Source organism: Patiria miniata, unplaced genomic scaffold (assembly GCF_015706575.1).
Source record: "Patiria miniata isolate m_02_andy unplaced genomic scaffold, ASM1570657v1 HiC_scaffold_16, whole genome shotgun sequence".
In the NCBI taxonomy this organism is placed as follows: domain Eukaryota; kingdom Metazoa; phylum Echinodermata; class Asteroidea; order Valvatida; family Asterinidae; genus Patiria; species Patiria miniata.
In genome coordinates this window covers 13,398,779-13,422,849 of record NW_024037054.1, presented here as the reverse complement: position 1 = coordinate 13,422,849, position 24,071 = coordinate 13,398,779, and the positions used below count along the sequence as shown (strand labels likewise).

Sequence of the window (24,071 nt, the reverse complement as noted above, 5' to 3'; positions counted from 1 at the left end):
GTCCATCTTTTGCCACGTGATGAAACCTGTATCCTATTTATGTAAATGTTGTGCTATTTGAAACCCTGAAGCTTCCTGTAAGATTTTTTTGAAGTTGAATATTCATTGGTTTTATATACAAGAGGTGAAAGGATCTACAAAGGTTCCTGGCAAAGCAGTAGAGAGATCCAGTTAATGCCTCATTAGCTTTCCAGCAGTCGATTTCACGAAACATTACGCAGTGGCAGAAGTCCACTTGCACCACAATTTATTGCGCAACTTTTCTCACTGGGCAACATTTCAGTGATGACATTACGATGAAAGTTTCATAGTTTCATAGTACATGAGTCTGCAATTTGCGCAACAAATTATGGCGTAACTTGGGCAATCATTTTAGGTGGCGTAAGTTGTGGCATAGCGACTGAAAATGACCAACATGTACATGTATTTTTCCAGCAAATCGTGATCGCCGTGCAGCCTGTTATTGCACAACGTATCAAGGTTGATACAAGACACTCACAGCTTTGTGTTTGAAGTAAAAGAATTGCTGTTTTACTTGTGACAGTGTTTTAGGGTTGCCGCAAAAACATGTTCAAAATGGCAGGGCGGAAGTGATTCAACAACTGTTTCATGAACAAACAAAATCATACGCAAATAGCCGTCATAAATGCTGTTATTATCCCCATCCAAGATGTTTAGATCATTTAAAATGTTGCGCAGCTACGCCAAGTTTCGTGAAATTGATCGTAAATTTATTGTGCAGCTGCACAATAAATTTGTTGCACAAGTCCTATCCATGGCGTAAGTTACACAGTGTTTCGTGAAATCGGCTGTAGTAGCTATTTTTGTCTTTGTCATTCGATTGTGTTTGGTTTTCCATTGTGCCTACTGGAAATCCAAAGACATACAAGCTCAAGGTTATGAGCTCAATGACTTACGTATCGAGTACGTTTGTCACCGCATGGTGACTTATGAGCTTTATTTCTAGCTTCTGTTTTTGTGTTGTAATAAAAGCGTTCCGCACAGCTACTTAGCTTTCAACTGATGGAAAATGTCTCCATTGTGTTCTTAGGACCACGCTTAGTACATTCTGAAAGAAAACCGTTTTAGAAGGGTATCTTCTTGCTATTAGCTAACATTTTTGGTTGAAGTTATCCACCAAATTTTTCAGTTGGATTCATTATTCTTTTTTAACCGAGTTGATCTCTCGTGTCAGATAAAAAAAATTAAAACTACCAAACAAAGTGACACCACCACAGAATAATCTCATTGATACATTAATATTTATTTCAACAAATTATCAAGTATATTCATTCGGAAGAAAAATTCTTTTATGATTGATCATTCATGGATAGCACATCAACCAAATATCAAACTTATTTATATACACATGTATAAAAGCCTATACATAAGCAGAAAAAAATGAAAGGTACTATAAAAAAAGATAACGTGAAGCATTTGGTAATGGACAAAATATTCTTATCTAGACCTACTTGTGAGTGAAAGACAAAATCTGATGGTAAATCAGAGAAACCATGCAAAGGAAAAAGTAAATGTTACAAAGAAACATTTAAAGTCTTGTATAAACCCAGTCTCTGTACCGCCCCAAAACACCCTGCCTGTTACTCCTTGAAGCGCGTGAAATTGCCCAAACATTCTATGGTTTTATGGATTCCTCCAGAAATAAGTACAATGTTATACAATGTTGAACAATGTTGTACAGGTGCTAAGAAGTTAACTACTGTGTCGAATAGAACAGATGTCTGTATATACTTGGTGCATACCCTTGCTATATACCAATATGTACAGAAAAAAACCTTGTATCATTATAAATGTTGATATACGTGTAACATCCTAAGCAAGTATACATGTATGAGGTGGTTGAACCTAACCCCTCCCCCCCCAAAAAAAAAAATGAGAATAGGCCTTTATTGAAAATAGATAAACCTTACAAAAGGCAGTATGGCATGCCACCTTGATATAATTGTTAATACTGACAACAACCCCCAAAACACCGACAAAAACCAAAAATACAATATGGCACCAAAAAACAAAAAAACAAAATACTTAAATAAAACTTTGTGAAAAACTTTGCAAGTGTAGTTGTTACAACAAATTAAACGTTTTTTTTGGCAAGACGGAAAACAAATTCGACAAGACAAATGTTATTTCATTGAAATAAGCCTCTAACATATTGCCCCCACACAAAAAAAAGATAGCTGCATCACAAAATAAAAACAAATATGAAAATGTTATTAATACAAGCACCAACTGTACACGGCTGTTGTCACAATAAGTTACAAGTTAATGAAACATTTCACATTTTCTAGAGTGATAATGTTTCCCCAAACCCTGTGGTTAACATAGTTTTACAAAAGATTCATTCAACATTACATTCGTTCGTCATCATATATAAACTTCCTGAGACCATTGCCATTAAAAATACAAAAATTGAACATTCGTTTTGAAATAGGTGAAACAATTGTAGTTTTCTCAGTTCATTAAGCATTGCAGTGCTTCACTAACATACAATCCTTTTGCAATGGTAATGTAATTTACTTTCAAAGAATCGTATTCTACATGATATCCGAAAGGCTTCAAAAATTGGGGAAAATATAGAGATCATGCATATATTCAAATGGTTTGTTAATGGATGGAATGTCTGTACAATTCAGGTGAGATTTTCTCTGACAATATTTTGCAATAAATATTTCATATTAAAATATAAAATTGAAGTGACGTATAAATAATTTTGCATTAAAAAGCTAAATCTCGAAAATTCAAACAGACAAAACACAAAACACAGTCCTTGCACAGATTTCACGCAAAGCTTCATGTGAAAAGTACAAAAACACAAAAGTACGTGGAATGTCACATTTACTTATAAATATACACCAGATATAATGTAAATTTGTTCATATGGCAGACATCATTCAAATTTTTGTAAATTACTGGACGGATGAATAGAAAACATGATTGGGTTTTTCCCCAAAGAAGAGAACTGAATATAGTAATACCCTTATTAATCAAGTGGATCAGATAATGTTTGAGAGGTTTAACTAGATGGAAGCCCACGGAGCCCGGACAGAATACCCATCCTGCAGATAACAAAAAATGGAGGGAAAAAAAGTTAATTAATCAACTGTAAACGATCTTTTTATGAGTATTCATTGATAGCGACAAGGAAAATCAGAAAACCGACATTTTAAGAAACTTTTCTCACTGCTACAGAATAGGAATATTTATGTTTCAAACATGATGATCATAAGACCGCAAAATTGTGCAAAAAACCTGGAATCCAGAGTTGATACTCCATTTTAGTTATGATTTTTATGGACCTGGTTATTTGTGGGTGGGTCTTGGTAAAATGAGATGGAACTTGGCACAGGTCGTAGTGGAGAAAAATGAAAAAAAAAAACAATGGGGTGATTTTTGCGGCGATTTCCAGATTGATTAATATTTGTAATCTTTGTCTATTACACTATTTTGAAGAAATAGTTTAAAAACCATAGAATAAAAGTGGTTTTAAGGAAAAGTAATTGGCAACTTACATTTTCATGAATACAAAACGTGAAACATTAGAAGGCCTTTTTCTAAGTGTTTTACTCTTTTGAAACATCGATAAATGCGAACTTTAAACAGCATGGCTTGTCAACGTAATGTCCGATTGAAGCGCAACACACAGTCTTGCAAGCAGAATTTGATTTTCTTTCCTAATACCCGCAAACCCTCATTTCGACCTCTGCCCGGTCTGTCTCATTTTACCAGAACGCCTAACATATGTGCAGAGGGATAATTGGGATTTGTCAACATTGTAAAAATCTTTACAATGATAAAAACAACAGGAGTTGAGATTAATACACTTTGAATGCATTATGTGTATTTTAAGAGATAAGTACAAAATGACGGAAAGTATGTTGAAAACATGAGAAAGCTACAGCAAGGAAGTTAATTTCTTTTCAAACTGTTAATGTCAATGATGAGTCTGCAACTTTTGTGTGTGTACTTGGGCAGAGTCCACTCCATAGTGACTAGAGGGTTAAATCCTACAGGGAACAGACTACAATATGATTTGGAATGTATATTGTTAATGCAGTCACGTCCTCTACACAAGGATAAACGGTTCCCCACATTTCTGGTTAGATACGTGATAATGGCACTTGTGCGTTGGCGTGCGTTGGCGTGCGTGTGCCCAAGACTCGGCACGCGACTGCAGTCTTTCAGTGGTCAAATTTCTGTCAGGACGCCAGCTGTTGGCGATCATGGCGCGCACTGTTCTATATGTGCTATTCTATGCACGGACGCAGCATATCATGCTGTAGACAATCCGTTAAGTACATTTTGTGCACAAGCTCAGATGATTCATTTATCCTTGTGTAGAGGATCCGTGATGCAGTTAAGTGCAAACCCTGTCACCGCAATACGTGCATTTGTAAATTCACTGTCTTATTTCCTACATGGCAGGGGGTTGGGTAAAACCAGTGCTGTAGCCGAGTCCATCACAAGTCTGATCACAAGTAAATCAGAAGTCCTTTCACAAGTCCAGTCACAAGTAACAGAGGATGTGCAATGACAATGGAGTGATTCTTGTTCATTTCAAAACTTTGTGACTATACTTTGAGACTGGATTTTGTGATGGGCTTGTGCTGGTCTTGACTACTGCATGGGATTAATTGGTAGTAGGGGGTGTCCCTACCCGGGCCAGTTTCTGTCGAGACTCTGGCTTGAATCGATTCTCCAGAGCCGTGGTGCGAGCCCAAGGTTTCTGGACAAGCTTTGTAGCGTGTGGCTGGTTCCATGGCGGTTGCAGGGAAAGATCGTCCTGTTAATGAGTAGCATGTTAAGGAGAGAGAGAGAAGCAAGAGGCGAAGAATGCAGAAGAGAAATGAAATGCATGAAATTAGGAGTGCTGAGAAATATAGCCGTACCTTCACCAAAAGTATCATGATAAGGGACAGTGTTGCTGTAATAATGTGGCAATGATTCAGAATATCAGGTGCCATGATGCCATAACCAAGACTGTAGTGACAAGTGAAGCATATGTATTCAGTTTAATATATTGGTAATAATGAGTATTTAAAATGGCACCTGAAAAAGCGAAGCTAGATAATTGTTATTGATACTCAAACTGACAGCCAAGAAGAATGAAATTTTTAGACAGAATTAGGGACTAGGCAAATATTTAGCTAGCAAAAAAAAATGCATACGCAAGGTTAAAGTTGTGCTACTTGTGTTCGTCGACATTTTTCTCCTGACACATTTTCAATTTGTATGTTTTATTTAAACAAATCAAACTGCTGTTTTTCCAACTTGAACGTTTTCATCCCTGTGAAAAGGTGCTGATCTATTAGGGGTTGTAGCGCACAAACAATACACCTGAATTCTTGTTGGGCAGCAAATCGAAATTTACTAGTGACTGTTGCGGTAACACGTACCATGTGGAACAATCGCTTTTGAGCAGAAGTGTGGTTCTGAAAAGAGCCGGTTGGTTTTCAGAACCACACTTCTTCTTAAAAAGAGATTATTCCACATGGTGTTACTGCAAGCCTCACTACATATAAAGTATACACTACCACCGTGCAAAGTTTCAAATCTTCCTTAAATTCGAAATTTGTAAAGTAATACTCCATAACTGCGGGCGATTTTTTGTTAGATGATCTCCACCAAAAGTGAAAAACTTGTGTATTGCCAGAAAAATTTGAAGTTTAAAAAAACCATATCTTTTTTTCCAGGGTGAAACTGAAATATAGCATGGGAGAGAAACTTTAAGCTAAAATAAGAATATAAGTAGAGAGCAGGATAGTCTTTAAACATGGTGACAAGCTGGAAAGTGGGTGGGCTAGACTGAGCATTGTCATTTTGTTTTTTAATGCAGAACACTCATGATCCATCCATGCAGAGTTCAACATCTATACTGTTTCACATAGATTAGTGGCACACCGACTTTACCTGTTGGCCTTTCTCCGTGTCCAGTGCATGACGTCTGTGATCAACTTCACTAGCTGGGGCACCGTTGCCAGGACGACCCCACTTGCGGTCAAAGTTCTCATGATGCTAGGTCAAACAAAAACAAAGCAAGACTTAATATAGCACAATAATGACGGCTTCAATCATGCCCAAGTATTCCCTCGGTGATGATGAAGACAGAGAGATGACAGACCCATGAAAATTCGACTGGTTTGAGCTCATTTAGATGAAAAGTCGTTGTGAATTCATAGGATGCCATTCAGATGAAACGAATATGTGCCATGACGTCAAGGATCATGCCCAGACTGAGACCGTAACTGCATAAAAACGTGAAAAAATTACTACTGACGTTTTTTAATCACCATTCGGCTAACTAGGGCCCACACAACATGTACCTTAAAATACTATAGTCACAAGCTTGTCTCCTGCGAAATTTGAGACCTTAAATCCAATTTCTAAGCAAGTTAATGGCAGCTTGAAAATCACCCATTTCGTTCTAGAAAGCTTGTGTGCTTCGCAAAGTATTCTGGGTCAAATGTAAGAAGTACCTTGCAGCTTTAATACTTGTTTTTTTAATCGTTGGCCAAAATTAAATTGTGCCCTCTATTGAAAAATACATTATTCATATTGCAAATGCGAGGTTGTAATAACAAGAGGGCGCCGTTTCAATACACAAGTATATGAAAATGCTACAACTGAGGAGTTTTGTCGTCCTCAATTCATTGCGACACACATCGACGTGATGTATCATGTTTAGACTTCCGTAACTCTCTGAAAAAATAGAATTAACAGCTAAAATTTCGAAGGTGCGATGCTCACAGTAACAACTAAGCAACACAGAAGTTTCGAGAAACTTTGAGCAAACTGTAGTTAGTAAGACGCTTGCATAATATAGCACACTGCTTTTTTTTTACGCAGCACAAACTTTTGCACAAATAAGTTTTGGGACACTCATACACAGTATTGAGGTCCCAAATTTTCAGACAAAATCATGACCACTGCCCAAAGTCATGATGCTAGCAACATTAGCGATGCTCTAAATGTGGGTAACAGCGACTCAGAAAGTTGGAGGCTTTTATACTTACAAATCGGCAAATAAATCAATACGAGAACATTGGTCAGTTTCTCTTTGTATATTTGGAGATTTTCAAAGGCGATAAACTCACACACCCTTACGCTTAAGAATGAATTTAGCATGAATTTGTTATCTTACATGTGCTGAGAGATCTCTGGACTCTTGTTTTTTGGCCAGATTTGTCTCGTATCTCTCCTGAGCTTGCCGTTCCAATTCACTCTGATATTCCAGCCGATTGCCGACTGGCCGACGAATGTCCATTCTCTGTTTACATTAAAACAAAAACAAAAACTAGTTGATCAAAAGCAATTTGACTGTGCTATTTTCCATAAATTTGACCGACACTTGAACATTTCTGCCATGCATTCTGCACCTACATGCAGACGATCGATAAGCATTTTTGGAAAAATTGAAATGACAATCTATTGTCTGTTCTCCTTGCCATACGGCTAGTTATTACACAGTGCACTTAAATGGGATGTCTCGTACAATACACTAGAGCTGTCGTGACTAGACCAAATTAACAGTGCCAAGTACTCTGCCTGCATCCGTGCACGGAGCACATGAACTTCACAAGTCCGTGCATGTATGATAGCAATGAACTGTAATTTTAGCAACATTTCTTACTTGAGCAGTGACGTCGGATGTCTGCTTATAATGTACAGGCAGTATAGCCCTAGTCACTGGATCTCTCTTAGGATAGCCAATCTCCTTAGCACGTATCCATGTGGCTACCTCCGTAGCCGGCTTACGGATTTCCTCTGTCTCCTGATCACGTAGTTGGTGCTGTTGTTCTATCTCTTTCTCTGTGTTACACAAAACAAAATTCATCCACATGTTCAACAAGTTTGTCGTTTGGTCCTAAGGTTGCCCCAATGTAATTGCAGGTAAGGCGCACTAACTAAAAGGTATAAATTGTGTGCCAGCTAGCAAAGCACAGAGTTTTCACACTACCTCTAAACATTAACAACTTTGCCTTCATTGAAAAATAGGGCAACCCCATTGCTTTTGAATTATGCTTTTGCATACAGTTGTAAATCACAAAAAGTAAGGTGGGTCATTCCATAAATTTGAGGTCCAAAACTAGTGTGACATTATACAAATATAACATGGTTTGAGGGTGGACAGTCGATATTCGCTCCCCAAGGTATTGGAAGTTGGCAAACTATTCGCCTCGGGAACTAGTTTGTCAACTTCCAATACCGAGGGGAGCTAATATCGGCTGTCCACCCAAAATAAACCATGTTATATATGTTTTACTATAACTCATACATATTCAGCGCCGATTTGTTTGTTTGTTTGTTTGTTTTTTGTTGCAGTGTGCACCTCAAAAAAGTTTTCTTGAAAAACTTGTACAGTTCACTAAAGAATCATATTGTTCAAATTCACTAGTTCAGTTCGTTTACAATACAGTGCAGCTGTAAATACAGTAGCTTGTGTATAACATTCTTTTGTACAGGATGCATCTCTTTTGTCCATAAATATTCTCTAGTTCGGCATCATTGAGCTCGGGAAAATAACGCGCCGTGCAACCATCTCTTCGTACGTGTGTAGCTCGTTTGGGCGATGTTCGTGCGTGTGTACTACACCCGTGCGACAGTTCCACGATTGCTTTGTAAAGCGCATGCGTAGTAGACTGTCGCACGGGTGTCTACTACGCATGCGTATTTACCCTGTGCGTGAATCCTCGCGTGCGCGCTTGGTAAACAGCAAAAATAACATCTGGCACATGATGGTGAATTGACCAGTGAGAGTTCGGCTCTCGATCATGAATATGTATGAGGTATAGTAATTTGTTGTGTCCCTGTGTAATATGCCATGCGAGAATCATCAAAATTTATTTCAAACTATTTTAGAACTATTTTGGCAGGTACTCTGCTTTGCATGCTCACTCCTGGAGATAAAAGGCAATCAAGGATGTGCCCTGAATTTACGGAATCTTATATCAGATGTAACAGGGACAGGAGAAAAACATTGGACCCCAAATTTATGGAATAACCGGGGTACAAAGTAGTCTGTGATGTGTCGAAAGATGGAGAGTTTCCTAGTTTTTGTTTACAGTGAATAGTGTCACAAAATTGGGCCCTGTGCCAGTTAGCTACATAAAGCGCCCTCTGTGGGACGTGCATAAGAGCCACAGTTGACTTACTGAGCTGACTGAGGTATTCTTTCTTGGCCATCTGTTCTTCGGGTTTCGGCAGTCCTATTCCCATCTTATCTTGCTCAGCTTTACCGCGATTCATGGCTACGACGTTACCGCCTTCGTCCATCATGGGGGCGCCGTTGCCTGGCCGGCCCCAGGGGTCGTAGTCCCCTGGTTGGGGAGGCCCTGATGGGTCACGAGCCATTCGCTCTGGGTGGGTAAAGAGGGGGGAGGGGGCGGAGAGAAAATGAATTAACACAGAAATAATAGGTCTCTCTCAATTGACGTCAATTCCTACAGATTGTCATGTGCAGCGGCATTTTGGGCATCAGCTTTTCTTGGCTGCGCCGTATTTCGAAGAACTTTGGAGCAACATGCATGCATGTTTAGAACATTGCACACTGCGCGCAAACGCACCTGGTGGTGTTGAACACGCAGTTGTAATTTTCCTACGAAGATGGCTGTCTTTGAGAGGGGTCTATATATAGCTTAGTGGACAGACAAATACCTGCAGAACTCAGAGGAATGATGATTTTGCCATCTCCCGCCCCAACATCATAAAAGGTGTTCTAGTTCATTCTCCGAAACAGCACCCTGGAAGTGCATTCACATATTCCTGCCATTTGTGCAGTGTAAAATGTAAGTGATCATGCAAATTTGATCATGCTTAGACTTACTGCGAGTGACACACTCGAGCATAACCAATGCATAACTAGTGTTCAGTAATTTGTTTTCATGGCAGTTTATTAAAACGTGCCAATCCACACAAAAGAACCACGAATGTTGCAAAAGAGACCAATTAAGGGCTTATTTCAGGGAGCTGTTTAATGAACAGAAATCAGTTTTACCAATAAAATGTTTTGCAAAGCAACAACGGATTATTAGTCAAAATGCTTTGTGGTGTAATATCGCTTTTCCAAGCCATTTTTTTTTTACAGCAAGACAGCTCAATAAACGGGGCCCAAAGACAGTTCATATATATCAGCAATGACAATGAGTGCACAAGTAATATGTGAAGAAGAGTACATACAGACAGTAACTACTGAAATACAAATGAGAGGTTAAACACAGAATGTTGTTGTGAAGTAAACAAGTTAAAAAGTAAAGTCTGTCGTGAGCCAATATGGCCCAACACGCCAGCGTTTATCTCCGGTTTCAGTAGCATGAAATGACTGAGAATATTTCTATTCCCCCTGGATGGGATGCTAGTCCATCACAGGTTACTCCCCAGCTAATACCAGTACCCATTTATACTCCTGGGTGGAGAGAGGCAAGTTGGGATGAAGTGGCTTGCCCAAGGACGCAACATATGGCCAGCAGCTGGATTCGAACCCTGGCCCTCTGATCATGAGTCACAAACCCTAACCACTAGACCACACTCCCCTACTGTTGTGAAGTACTGTATGCTACACTGGATTATCAAGGTTTCGAGTCAACATTTTAACTGAAGTTATTAGTAATACAATGAAATCTCGATAAGTCAAACTCCGATAACCAGGGGTGTGAGTGACCACCGATAATAGCTGAAAACAGCTGAAAAAGGTGTAAAAAAGCTGAACTTTGGAAATCTCCTATACTTTTGTACACAGCAAGTGCGGGAAAAAAGCTGAAATCCAAAACAACAAAAGCTGAAATCAGCTTTAAAGCTGAGATTTCACACCCCTGGATAACTCAAACCAACTGTTAAGTCAAACAAAGAACCCATTACCTTCAGTAGTAAAACAATGATATACAACCCTGCTTAACTCAAAACTCTGCTTTAGTCAAATTTTGAACCTGTTCCCTTGAGCCTTTGACTTATCAAGATTTCACTGTACAAGCATTTTAGTGTTAGTAGTTGCTGAAGCCACCACTGCAATTTGTATGATTGAAATGAACAGAAGTGCTTTCTAATGATGTGCAACACTGCTGGTATAAGTTAAATGGAATGGCAGAGAAACGTGAATAGAGGTATAGAATTAGGTAAGAAGGGACCATGTGAGGATGTTAGAGAAACACAGCGTGCAAAATGACTTGACCAAATCAGAATACCTGAATGTCGATGGGAATCTCTCACGGGCCCTGTTGAGGTTAAACATTGAAAACTGCTCAGTAGATTGCATAAAAACAAGATTTCTAATCATTTTTTTTTTAAATATAGAAAAAAAATTATAAACAAGGCATTCTAAAAAAAAACACAAAAATTATAAATGTTTGCAAAAAAATAAAAATGATATCAAATAATGTTGGCTGAAATCTAAGGACATTATCTTTGAATGAACTCTGTACCTCCAGTGTTTTGGTCATGGACCAGCGTCAGTGGTACCCTGGTCAACTTTTCTCCCTTGGCATCTACTCTGTGACCTCCGCCTCCGATAGGATTGGTCTCCAAGGAAACGCCCTGTAATTATGCAGATCGTACGAGATATTTTGTAACACGTGTATCAAGTCTTCGGGATGCTGCAATTTCACTGGCCTTAATTTTGTCACATGTCAACTTTATAAAAATGAATGTACCGATTTTCTGGCTAGGTGCTCTGGGCGGTTGCAGTCAAAAACCAGTTGCAACTGATAGCGTATTCAACCCAATAAGCATTCTATTCATAGACAGCCATCTTCGTAGGCAAATTACAACTGCTTATAAAATGCCATCAGGTACATGTGCGCGCAGTGTGCAAAATGTTCAAAACAAGTGCGCATGTTGCTCTAACTGTCTTCGAAATAAGGTAGAGTCGATGCGCATCATGAACATTTGACTCCCGAAATGCCAATGCACGATACAATCTGTAGGCAGTGACGTCATTTGAGAATATCTATTAAATGGTTTATTTGTACAATTTCTGAAAAGTTTTGAATTTGCTGGCAGTCACCAATTTGTTACTGTACATAAGTAATTACCACTTTCTTCCAAAATCAAAGAAATTGAAATGCTGATAAATTTTTTCATCTACCTCATTGTGTGAGTCACGGCTTACCTTGATGTCAGGGTCTATAAACACTGGTACATTGGTGCCATCTGTCCATTTGTAGCGTCTAACATTGCCTTCTTCATCTCTCTCGGGGACTCCGCTCCCTTTACCCCATGGATTGTAGCTCTGATCAACCTGAAATGTCACCAAAGTAAAATATTGTTATCAGGAATGGAATCATGATAGAAAATTTAGAACTTCGTGATTAAGTTCTGTCGGATGGACACATCAGGCCCACAACATGCATCAAATGAAATAAAGCAGAATATGCCATGGCCCAGTGGTTACAGTGTTTGATTCATGTCCGATGGTACGTGGGTTCGAACCCTGCCAGAATCATGGTGTTTGTGCCCTTGGGCAAGACACTTAACTACAATTGCCTCTCTCCACCCAGGAGTATGAATGGGTACCTGTGAGGGTAGAGGACCGAATGTGCGCTTATATATATTGGTTGCTGCATGGTCTCATGGCCTGATGAATGTGGGAAAACTTGTAAAGCGCTTTGAGATTAATAATTGTAAGCACTACAATTTTATTTATTTAAAGTCAAGTTTGTTGCATCTATTGAAAAGTAAAAGAGAGAGAAAAAAATAAAGGCCAAATATTGAGAATTCGGAATTGGAACTTACATCTGTTGACCTCTCAGCCCGTGAACCTGTCAAAAAACAAATGTACTGATGGTCAGTTTTCATCATTTGAATCACTGGTACTTCACTAGTATAGTAATTTCACCGAGTTTAAAGCAGAAACAATGTAAGAATAACAAATAGTGATCCCAAGAGGACATTTATACAAAGTATATTCCACCTTATACAACACATCCACATCATTATGAATTTGAACATGCCTTTTGAATTTGCACCACATCATGACTTAATTCTATCACAATCATGTTATTATGCTCCAGCATTTATTTGTCAGCGTATCTCCTGTAGTTGTGGAATCACTCACCTTCACTCAGCCTACGTTTGCGTTCTTGCTTCTGCTCCACTTCTCTCAATTCGTAGCTGTTCTTGACCAGAGTTCGTTGCCTTCCAACCAAGGCTCGTCCTACCATCAATGGACAAAAAAAAGATGTAACAGTCATGCACAATCCTTCTCTCTAGAGGGTTGCTTGATTGTCCGTTTGCCACAGACGTTGACAGAGAGATCAAACAGAATTATCCAACATATGGTCATTCAATATTGGTTTTGCCCTTCACCGATGTATTTTATAAACACAGTATCCGCTCCGTTCACAAGTACCCCCTCACCGGCAAAGAAAGTACAGTTGGGGGTGACCGACCGACACCATCTTGCCTGACTGCAATTCATTTGCCGCGAAGCGCCGCGGCGACTGCGTGTACGTAGTACAAATCCCCTGGTGTACATGCATCACACACAGGGAACGGTGCGCATCAACCAGCTAAATGTCCCGCCCATGGGACGTCGTTGCTAGGTAAAAGGGCGCCCTCTTTCATTAGCGCACGGAGCCCATACTCAGTGTTTGTGACAAAAAATCACTCAGGTGGGACTCGAACCCACGACCCCCTGCTTACTAGCGCAGGTGTCTTGCCACTCGACCACCGAGCTTGCCAGGGTTGGCTGACCGATTTGAATCATATACAGCAGTGGGTAGCGCAATGAAACTATTCGTTTTGCAGACATAACAACATAATATGGCCATACAAAACAAACACAGATGGGTGCTGAAGTGTCCATCAGCAAATGTTTTCACGTTGGCACAAATAATAGTACACAGAGCCTACTATATGTCTGCCACATGGATATTAATAATTACTTAGTTACGGATTATTATTACAAACATACTTTATTTTGAATTCACAAACTTTCATTACCTGAATCCGTTTTGATTGGTGCACCTCCACCGGACTTGCCATATGGATCATACTTCCACTGTAGGTATCAAACAATTCATCAAGAATTAGAATTTGATAAGAAAACAAAGTCCAGGTACTGCAAATGGTCATGCCTATTATGATACTACAAACTTGTTACATATAGCACTTTAATACATTTAAGTCCTAAGACTAGATAAGTTTGCGATAGCACCACATGAATAAATCTCTTTTGTGAGTATGTGTGGTTCTCAAGAGAATCGAAGTGACTCAACGTTTCGAACAGTATGCTCAGCCCGATGTCAGGAGACTTATCTAGTCTTAGTATCTTTCCACCATGCAAACCTTCGAATCTCACATTTAAGTCCGTTTTGGATTGGAATATGTAGTGCTGTGGGAGTGGAGGGGATCGGCATCGTATTGAGGAGGCACAGGCTGAGGTGGTTTGGTCATGTGGAGAGAAAGGAGGATGTCAACTGGGTCAAGAGGTGTACCAACGTGGGCCCACACCCGTCGGCCGACCGCGCAAGACTTGGCAGAGCTCCGTGTCAGATGACATGCGACTGCTTGGAGTCAATGCGAGGGATGCGACGGACAGGGCCAAGTGGAGGAGAGCCATAGGGAGAAAGCAGGCCAACCCAGAACAGACTGGACAACGGCCTTAAAACCGACATCATGAGTGCTGCTTCAGTCGCGAATGTCCTTTAAAGCTTGAATATTCTCCTGGGCTATGGACATCTGTTGTAGTGTTTAAATGTCCAAAAACTAAAATCGTAGCTGCCCTTCTCTCTTCCCCCCCCCCCCCTACCCCCGATTCAGTCCAGGTCTTGAACCCTTTTTCTTAAAGGAAGTATCAGGTCTGCAAGGCTTCTGGCATTTCTGCTACGAACTCCGTGCATAAGTACCCCCTCAACGGTAAGAGCAAGAGAATTGGGGGAGACTGGAGAGACATTCTGCCGATGATGCCTGATGCTTACGCGAAGATGCTATGAATTTGTGCACAGTTAGAATAAGATTATTTGTGCGGCCGGGAGCCCACACGTGACCACCTTTGCCTGGACAAATTATCTCAGGGTGTCCTCCTTTTTTTTCTCTTTTTTTACCGTTTTCAGTTCCTCTTCAAGGTCCTTCTGTTTCTCAATTTCCCTCCGTGTTCTCTGCTCCAAAGCCAGATTCCCTGTCGGCAGTAATAATACACAAAACAAAATGCAAAATATGAAGCCATTTACACATTTATACAAATTCTATCCCTTTCCTTCTGGGATCTAGTAAATCAAAGATTGTTCAAAGAAGCATGCTTCTAAGAACTGTAAAGGAAAAGTTGATAATTATTCACGCAGGTGGAGGCCGCCAACAGTAGACCGACTAGAACAAAAATGTGCTTAAGCCCTGAGATGCTGCTTTTGTTGAGCTATTAGTTATACAGAGACAGCTAACAAAGGTTTTTCAGTTAAAACCAGTTCACATCGGCTGACGTGTATACACGCAAAGGTTTTGCGGTATTCGGAACGGGCAACAGGTACACACACGAGCGAGGCCGGAAATATTTGTCAGCGACCCGCTCGCAGCGAGTGAGGCCGGATATATCAGGGTTTGCTATCCGCAGATGAAGGCCTGAACCCGTCTGGCATCGAGGTTCATGAAAACAATCCCGCTCCTGGGTCCAGACGATGTCAAAATAATCCCGGCGCAAACTGGTATAAGTCATTTCAAATTAAGTCCATTTGTATAAATTCAATTTGAAGTCACTCTTCACAAACATTTCAATTACTGGGTACTTGACAGACAACATTATATTCACCATCAAGTGGTACTCAAATTCTACCATCTTAATCTCCGTCTGTACATTTTGTAACCGGAGGCCTAGCTCACCTAATTCATTGATGTACTCATCCCCCTTTTTCCTCGGCTGGGAATACCGGATCTTGTTGTTGACATTCTGCTGCATGTTCTTCATCCCACCTTGGAATCGAATTTCGTGATTGGCTCGGAAACTTGTCTGGATTGAGCCGGAGTCAGTGCGGATAGGTGCACCGTGACCCTGCTTACCAAAGGCTGGAAATTGTAGCTGTGCGGGAGGAAAAAAGTGTAAAAAAAAAAAAATGAAATCTGAATTCACAAATTCCACCAATGTTACCGATCATATCGCTGGTAACTACTGCTGCATCAGAATTTGAGCCAGCCGGCCAAACTTTGACAAGCTTGACATTTGCACTAAAAAACAGGAGGTTGCTGGTTCGAGTCCCTACTGACCCAAGCTTAGAATTTGTTTCTCATGGTTCTCAGAGAGCAATTTACTTTCACTCATTCTTGACTTTGATAACATATGCGTAACAGTTATTCAATAACAGTTGTATAATACCAAAATAGGGCATAGAAATATTCAAGATTCTTACCAGAAGTTCTCCTTGATTTCCTAAGACGGAATCCTCCATATTCTTGGTTCGTCGGACGTTAGTATCAGAGCTGACAGGGGCACCTCCTCCTGGCTTGCCCCAAGGCTTGTAGTCTTTCAGCATCTGAAGATCCTGATAAAAAGGTCAAAGAATAAACACAACCTGAAGTTCCTGTATGTAATAATCTGTCTAAGATGGTGAAAATGCATTTCCCTTCAATTGCCAAACAGCAACTTTTTTGTTCGCACATACATGTAGAGTCCACATTTGGAGACAATATCAGAGGCTCGGGGGGGGGGGGGGGGAAATGTCTTTTGTTTTCAGATGAAAAATTCTAATTAACTCTGATTTAGATTTGTTTTCACGTCGGAGAAGTGTGCCAGTTCTTGGTTTAATGTACAGACTGCACACACAGAAGGAGCGCTAGCACTTTTGAAGACCATTAAGAGTGTTCAATCAAGGTACCAGGGCTAGCTCTTCATTGGGAAGATTCGCCTTGCAAGGATTAACTGGTAAGGCGGGGAGTCATGGTCATACAGTAGGACCGTTCCTTCATTACTGCAATGGTTCCAGTATGCATGGAACTGCCTGCCAGACGCCATTGTGGATTATCCTACGACAACTGGAACTAGCTAGGCCTTCTACTAAGGACACAGAACTTTCTTATTTTGTCACGTTTCTTCAAATGTTTCTTGAAATTGCCATGGTTGGAAAGCCCACAATGTAAGCTTTCATTTGGTATATAATAGAGCTCCATAGCACATCCCGTTCTGGAGATGACGTATTTGCACATTAATTACTTCTTTGGAGTTCAAATTACATAACTGAGAAAACAGGCTTTGAAATAGCTTGCTTTGTTGTAGAACAACAGAACAATGCATACAAAATGGTGTTTTTTCCACTTTGTTCATCAAAATCAACATTTTTGTGCATGTAACCTGAAACTGTAGGTATCAAAGATCACATTTTGACGAAATTTTCACCCTTTCAATGTTGAGTGGGCCATTACACAATAATGCAGAGCGCGACTTAATTCCCTTTTTTGTGGAGCTGGTCACAAATAATAAGACTTTGCACACAATGTATACAGTTATCATTACTGCACCTTGTTATCCTTCTTTTGGTTCCTTTTGGTACAAGTGGGCACTGCTTTTTCATTTTTTTTCAGGGCTTATCCGTAAAAAAAAAAAAAAATCAAGAAATGACCAGTAGTACGTTTTGTTATCAGAATATCAATAGAGTCTATCAACCTTTCTCTTTTCATCGTGCAGTTGTTGATAGGTCATCTCTTTGTTCTGTTTGGTTTGAGCAATGTCCCAATCTGCCTCACGTTTCTGCCTTGATCTCTTCCGTTCCTCGGCGGACCTGGCGACCGGGGAAAAAAAAGAAGCAGAAAAGAACATTATATCCACAAATTATTGCAGAATTCTTCATACAAAGATTTTGAATGACGGCTATAAGGGCCAATATCATCATCAAAGAATTTTTGAAATGTTTACAGAAATTTAGGACAACATGTACAAGAGTTGTGGTCAATCCTCACCAATCAATCACAAGCAAATCACAAGTCAATCACAGGTTAGTCTTAAGTCAATCGCAAGTCGATAGCAAGTCAATCACAAGTCAATCGCAAGCCAATCACAAGTCAATTACAAGCCAATCATAAGTTAATTACAAGTAAATCGCAAGCCAATCACAAGTCAATCACAAGCAAATCCCAAGTCAATCACAAGTCAATCACAAGTCAATCGCAAGCCAATCACAAGTCAATTACAAGCCAATCACAAGCCAATCCCAAGCCAATCGCAAGCCAATCGCAACTTAATCGCAAGTCAATCACAAGTCAATCACAAATCAATCATAAGCCAATCGCAAGCCAATCACAAGTCAATTACAAGTAAATCGCAAGTCAATTGCAACCCAATCGCAAGCCAACAAGGTTCGACCTTAACTTTTGCTTTCACTAGCCAGCCGGGCTACTGACGCAGACTCTTAACTAGCCCGCGAGCATTTTCACTAGCCTGCATTTTTTTCTTTCATAGAGTGTCTAATATTATTAGACAACAATGTGCTCACATGTAAAACGTGTATCCTGAGGAAATCTTGTCAGTGTTTTTAATAAACAGATCCAATAATTTACAAAATGTAAACCTACACGAATAATGAAATTAAACACAAATTGATACCGGTTTGATTTCTGAATTTAATGATTTATTTCTTCCTGTTCTTTCATCTTTGCCGTAGCCCAATAATTTTTGACTCGCCAACCGGGCTACTTAAGGAATAGTCTGACTAGCCTGCCGCTGTTTTTACTAGCATTTGGCTAGCGGGCTACCGCTAAAGTCAAACCCTGGCCAATCACAAGTCAATCACTAGTCAATCACAAGTCAATCACAAGTCAATCACAAATCAATCACAAATCAATCACAAGCCAATCACAAGTCAATCACAAGCCACTCACAAGCCACTCACAAGCCAATCAAAAGTCAATCACAAGCCAATCACAAATCAATCACAGGCCAATCACAAGTCCTCCACTGAGTCTCAAGTCCAGTCACAAGCTACTCAAATGAACTGCCCTGTTACTTGTGACCTTGTCTGTGATTGACTAAAATGATTTGACTTATGATTAAACTTGAGTCGGACCTGAGTGTCTGCAACACACAACATGCGTGTCAAAGATAGAGACGGCTGTTTTGGGGGAATTGACTTACGTTCTGTCTTCAAGTAGGAAGACTGTTTTTCGTGGCGTCGGTGCTGAGCGTCTGAAAGGCATACCATCGGAGCCATACTGAATGCCATTGGTTGCCTTCTCTACGGGTCGCCCTGGTTACAAAAAAGGCAAATAAAATAACATACAAAATGTTCGGAAATTACTTTGAACACCAATGACCTTTCTTACGTGACATTTAAAATATTCCATTGGCATGATCCTTAACAGCTTGAGAAATAAACTTTCTACAAAAATATATCGGTGTGGCAGTTACAACGGGAATTTTACATCTACAGACAAATAATTGGCAAAGTTTGTAAAAAAAAAAAAGAAGACAAAAAGAACAAGAACAAGAACAAAGCCAAAAACAACAAATCCATAAATACATAAAAGTTAGGAAAAAGTTTCCAAGATTCCGATTGGCTGTTGGTCAGCCAATGAGAGCACATCAGGGTATCTTAATGTGGACCCCCCATAAATCCCTGATATCATGTGACATACTCTCATTGGTTGGGTCATCTTCAGTAAACTTTGCAGGATGTGTTGGGATTTCTGCTCGCTGGCCTGGTGGCAGGCCTAATGGCGGGAGAGAAGACGTTAGTCAAACAATAAACAGGTGTCGTGACAATGATTGGGTTAAATTGACAATGTATACAGGATGGGAACGACAAAAACAATTAATTACCGTGTCCAGTAAATTTGTTACTCATAATTATGAAATGAACACAGTATGAGCACAATAATGGACAACTTGGACAACATATAAATTTGCCAACAACTTGACGATGACGAGGTACAATTGGAATGGATAACATGTAAGTGATAATAACTTGGGTCCAATAGAATTTTAAAGGTAGAGTATATCATTTACAGCTATCCAAAAAGTAACTGACGAAAATTATTGTTGAAAAGCACACTTGGTTAAAAGATAGTAATGGCACTAAACTCGCTGTGAAATTATTATTTCTAGCATGCTGTCATTTTGATGCCAACAATAAAAGAAGGTCATTTCCAAAGATGCTTCTAAAGATGCATTTTTGGAAATTTCCGTTAGTAGATCGTTTTTAACTCGGCTAAGCCATAAGTGGGTGCGCCCAACCGTTGACAGGACGCGCAAGCGTTGACACGACGCACACGCGTACGCGGTTGCTATAATTTGTCAGTTCAGTACATGACATCACTTAGCTACAATCGGCTGAATCAGTTCAACGTGTCCCGCGCTGATTGTGGGTGCAATTCAAAACATGATTCAGTGACTTTTGAATTGAAATTGAGATCCTAGAATATTGTTTTCTCGGAATATACAGCATTCACTGAGCTAAAACTTCATCAGGTTAGTTGTTAAGCACCCTCCTTTAGAGTTTGAGCACTTTAGTTGCTTCAAACGAAAAAAATGCACAAATGACAAATGATCTACCCTATAAGGGAAATTTAGGGATTCTTGTAGTTTGTTTCTATAAACCTCTTTTTTTAGGGGGGGGGGAATGTGCTGTACCTTTGAAGAATTGAGGGTGCACAGGTGAGTCATATCATACCTTTAACAAAGTGCTGTCCCTTTTTGAAGTTCCCAAACGGCTGACTGTTATAATCTACAATTCCTGTGATTGGTTTGCGGACATCGGAGAAATGTCCAGCAGGGAAGCCCTGGAATCTATGGTGCTGCTGATCAGTGAGGGGTTTGGTCCCCTCCAGGACTCCAAGCTGGGGCATGTCCATGGGTGATACTGGATATAAGAAAACAACCGTTTGTCCATGTCTGTTAGGATTATTGACAATACAGGCCTGCACAGATTGTTTTAACTTTGATTTTTTTTTACAGTTTACAATTGAATTCTACGGAGCTGGTAGGATTAAACAATGTCTTGTTTTAGTTTCATTGGAATGAAATATTACATTTAACAATTGTTGACAGCTGGAATGTGGGACATGGTGCTCTATGGTACAACAGAGGGACGCATAGCGCTCGAGGCAAACTCACCTTAGGGTGTTAAAAATGCCATATCTAACATCACAGCAGTCAATAATTGAAGACTGAAGACTCAATAAGGCCAAGTAAAAAAAAAAAAACCAGTTGATCGTCCGGGTTTTTTTCAAAAAGAGGAGGACGAGGGTCATTTTTTGTAATTTTTGTTTCCAAGATGGGCACCATGTATTTCAATTCAAAATGGTTGCCAACTTTGGTTTAAAAGACTCGCCAGCTTTTAATTAGCTATCCTGATAGTAGGCCTAAGTAGAGCCAAAATATTCATGTTAAACATGTTCAGTATATTATATTTAAGCAAAATACCAGAAAAAGTTAGCTTTTTCAGGTGAAAAAAATATATATAAAATAAAGAAAAAAAGGATGAGGCTTCAAAAAAAGGATGCGGGCGGGGACGATCAACTGTTTTTTTCTTAACTTGGCCTAAAACCATGGAGTTTTCAGGCAGTTTTGGGCGCTACAGTGAGTAAATAAACAGGGCAGTTCCGCGCGCTACAGTGACCAAAGAGTTAACAATAAATGTGGCAATCAACTGTTGTGTAATACTTTCTATTACCTTTTCTATTACCTTTCTATTTGAGAAACACTGTGAACAACCATGGAGGAAGGATATTAAAACATCCAGTCTTCCTTGGAGTCTATTCCTTCCCCCATGGAACAACTAAGTTATCAGAACATGTTTAATTTGTGTAATAAAAACAGACCTTAATTGTGTAAACAGTTGTTACCATACACTGTAGAGTCCCATTCTACAGTGCACAAGTCCCAAGTCCACTTCCATAATGAAGCGTTCATGTTGGCCAACAATTTTGTCATATTTGTATTGAACCACTGAAGTGACAAACCCAGTACATGCATTTCATTCTTTTAAATTGTTAAGATAAATTTTGATGAGCTGCAAACTGGTTTTCGAAATTAATATAACATTGTAGACATGGAAGGCTAGCAATATCAAACTTGTAAGTAATTTCACAAAATATATCATTGAAGATTAAATCATTTGCCATATAACACGGTACTTATTCCAAACATATGTTGGCCTACAATGTAGGCCTTTTTTTCATAAGAAAACAGTAGGCCCCCACTAAGTGAAAACACTTCAACACAACATTTATTCTAAAACTCAACACAAAATCAATTCTAAGTAGGCCTACCTACTGGTACTTAGGCACGTCTCTTTGTTTTGGAACAACTAGGCCTATACACAAATAAATGAAATCTTAAATTTTGCGTATTTCCAGACATACATGTACAGTAAGCTAAATTATAGGCTACATCATTGGGCAATTGGTCAACTGGACTGTTTGCTAACTCAACTCAAACCATTTTGACCGTTTACCGACTCGACAACCATTGTATAAACTACACCGTTGTGCGTTCAAATGGAAAAAGTCAAGTTTCCAACTTGTCCTTTGTCCAACTCATCTGTTGTCCAACTCATCCGTTGTGTCATTGTACATAGACACAAACAGGGACGTGGTTAAAACATAGTACAATTGTTTTCCTAGTTCCATTTTTATCTGGTCCTATCGCTTCAAATGCAAACCTACCTCTTTTGGATTGGTCTCCAAATAGTTTTTTTCCCCATGAAGTGCATTTTGAGACAAGGAATTTCGGCCAGATTTCCGACTTTGACATATTGACAGGGTTTGTAGAAATTCCGAACTGCGAATCGATGATAAGTGTTCTCCTTGGTACACCAGAACCTATGATTTCCGAACATTTTTTTCGTACTCTACGGTTGTATTGCTCATGCATCAAATGCTTGTTCAATTAATATGAGTTGAAGAGTCTCCAATATTTGAAAATTTGCCAACAGCTGAACATATTGCCTAATTCCGGATCGCACGTGTAAAAGCACGTAATCGGTTTGACGTGACGTTTCTGTGATTGGTCAAAACTCTGACTACTAACAGTCCATTGGTGCGATTTGTGCGTGATTGCACTTCGTCCTGCAGACGAAATTAACTTTCAAAAACATTTACGCGATTTCTCTTTTTAAACAAATTACTGGAATTCTCTCTTAAAACTTAATACTTTATCAAAAAATCTGCTTGATTCATGGTGGTTCTGGCTGAAAAATTGTTTCGTGTGATTGTTTTTTACGCACGAAGCCTGTAGTCCGAAGCTACGCAGTCCTCAAAGAAGCAGCTAGCTGCAGGCTGCACCTCTCACGACCACCGCATGATCAACCTACTTTAATGATTTAATACACGAAAGCTCATACAGTTCTTGAACCCTTGCTAACTGTGCCGAATATATCTTATTAGCAGTTTAAAGACTTTATCGGACGAGTTGGTAAACGGTCGAGTTGACTCGACTTTAGACCTGTAAACGTGGCGTCATGTTGTCACTGACGCCATATTTACGGGTCACACTTGACGTGTGAAGTCGAGTTGGTCAATGGACGAGTTGGTCATGTTGGTGCAACGGTCTGGTTGCAAACGGTCCAGTTGGCAAACGATCGAGTTGACTGATCATTGCTATATGATACTGCATCTGTACTCTAAGTAAGAAAGTACAGAGGAAATTTATTGATATAAAGGAATACATTTTATTAATAATGCCATGGTAGCTAGACAGCAAATCCTCCATGATCAACCTGATCAAGCGAACACTAACTTGAGAAGTCAGTGAATTTTTTTTCCCAACTTACTGTCGTGTTCCAACTTCAGCGATCCACTATTCGCCATCTCAGAAATCCCCAGTCCGCCTGCGGTCTCTCTTATCTTCAGAACAAGCTTTCTCCTTTCAGAAACCTTTCGTTTACTTTCCTGCCGCCTATCATCACCCACAGGCTGCCATAGTACTTCGGATTAGACCACTTTCTTGCACCTTGAAATGTTTGCACAACTTTGTATGGTATCTTATGCGCGTGCCACATACGCGTTGCTAGGCAGGCGGCAGGTGGCCGGCCGGCCGTACGGGTTATCTGTATACGTACGACGGCTGCTTACTGCAGATTTCTTGTTTTATAATCAAACAGCCGTAAAAAATAATACACACCTCAAGAGGGCGCTGTGAAAGGACA

At 39.8% G+C, this 24,071-nt stretch overlaps 1 protein-coding gene across 4 annotated transcripts; it reads right to left on the bottom strand.

Moving 5' to 3' along the window:
• Positions 1-1,243: 1,243 nt before the first annotated feature.
• On the bottom strand, positions 1,244-23,941 carry LOC119723064. Of its 4 annotated transcripts, XM_038193560.1 has the most exons (20): positions 23,697-23,940; positions 20,595-20,783; positions 19,561-19,635; positions 19,061-19,172; positions 17,597-17,711; positions 16,347-16,478; positions 15,823-16,018; positions 15,054-15,127; positions 13,951-14,008; positions 13,064-13,162; positions 12,742-12,767; positions 12,119-12,247; positions 11,433-11,544; positions 11,196-11,225; positions 9,171-9,374; positions 7,649-7,827; positions 7,160-7,285; positions 5,929-6,033; positions 4,676-4,801; positions 1,244-3,077 (listed from the first exon to the last, which is right to left on the bottom strand). In XM_038193560.1, exons 1-20 carry the CDS (start codon positions 23,731-23,733, stop codon positions 3,039-3,041), a joined length of 2,163 nt encoding a protein of 720 aa, XP_038049488.1. In that variant the 5' UTR covers positions 23,734-23,940; the 3' UTR covers positions 1,244-3,038. The 4 variants fall into 4 exon arrangements, with proteins under 4 accessions (XP_038049488.1, XP_038049490.1, XP_038049491.1 ...); XM_038193562.1 differs by lacking the exon at positions 19,561-19,635 and having other exon boundaries at positions 23,697-23,941; XM_038193563.1 differs by lacking the exon at positions 4,676-4,801.
• Positions 23,942-24,071: the final 130 nt, after the last annotated feature.